The sequence below is a fragment of the Pagrus major genome, chromosome 16 (assembly GCF_040436345.1).
Source record: "Pagrus major chromosome 16, Pma_NU_1.0".
Lineage (NCBI taxonomy): Eukaryota > Metazoa > Chordata > Actinopteri > Spariformes > Sparidae > Pagrus > Pagrus major.
In genome coordinates, this window is record NC_133230.1 from 29639713 (window position 1) to 29640825 (window position 1113).

General features: G+C 56.2%; 1 protein-coding gene across 1 annotated transcript; it reads right to left on the reverse strand.

The window, feature by feature from the left end:
- Positions 1-777, reverse strand: olig4 (oligodendrocyte transcription factor 4). Its single transcript, XM_073484512.1, has one exon. The coding sequence runs from the start codon at positions 775-777 to the stop codon at positions 1-3; it is 777 nt and encodes a 258-aa protein (XP_073340613.1).
- Between the last annotated feature and the right edge of the window lie 336 nt (positions 778-1113).

Below are 1113 nucleotides of genomic sequence, written 5' to 3' on the forward strand. Positions count from 1 at the left end.
TCACTTGCTCATAGACAGGCTGTGTAATGTAGAGGTAGTGGTTGGCAAAGGTTGGCAGAGTGAGCAAGGGCAGGGCATGCCGGGAAAGTGCCTGTAGGAGCTGCTCAGGTGGAGCGGGTCCTTTAGAAGGCCCTGGACCGGAGCATGAAACCCCAAGAAGCTGGCAGATGGAGGTGAGTGCGGGGCCGGGACTGCAGCTGTAGAAGTGGGGTGATGCTGCAGAGCTGAAGGCGTGCTGCCCACCAGAGAGTGCAGAGACTGGGCAAGAGGATGCAGAGAGAGGTGGGCTGTGGGAGCCGCAGGGGTGATAGCAGGGTGGGCAGCGGTGCGGCTCGTAATGGCAGCGCTTCCACCATAAACATCCCCGACCAGCTTCTTCATCTCCTCCAAGGAGCTGGACAGCATGAGGATGTAGTTGCGGGCCAACAGAAGGGTGGAGATCTTGGACAGCTTGCGGACTGAAGGCCCCTGAGCGTAGGGCATGACTTCTCTCAGGCCGTCCATCGCCTGGTTCAGATCGTGCATCCTTTTCCTCTCCCGGCTGTTGACTTTCAGTCTCAGGTCTTGCACCTCGTCCTTGTTGAGATCAGACCTGATCTTGGTCTTACCGCCCATGCTGCAGCACTCCGTCGTGGTCTGGCCGGCCTCGCTATCGGCTCCGTTTTCTCGGCAGTATGTCTGGAACATCTTGTTGGAGAAGAAGCTCCCAGCGGAGTCATCCACTACCAGGTCTGGGGATGAAGCGCGGCTGCCGGTGGAGCCAGAGTCAGAATCCATCTTGGATAAAACAGAGGAAAGTTGAAAAAATGGTCCAAAAAAGCTAAGAGCTTGAGTTTTCTGTGGATGCTTCCTAGCTCTTCGCTGCAGTGTCACCACAGTTTGTGCTTCTCAGGCTGATGATCCACAGGAGTGTGTCTGTCTAAACTGTCACCCTCCAGGCCCACTGGGGTGCATTTATATGGCCAGCCCAACAAAGGAACAATAAAGCCGCATAATGAGACACTTAGAGCCACGGCCAATTGCAGAAGGGACACACTCTCACCCTCCCCACACATACACACACCCCCACCCTCCCACACCTCCTTCTTGCAGCCCCCACTTCACCTTCCCACA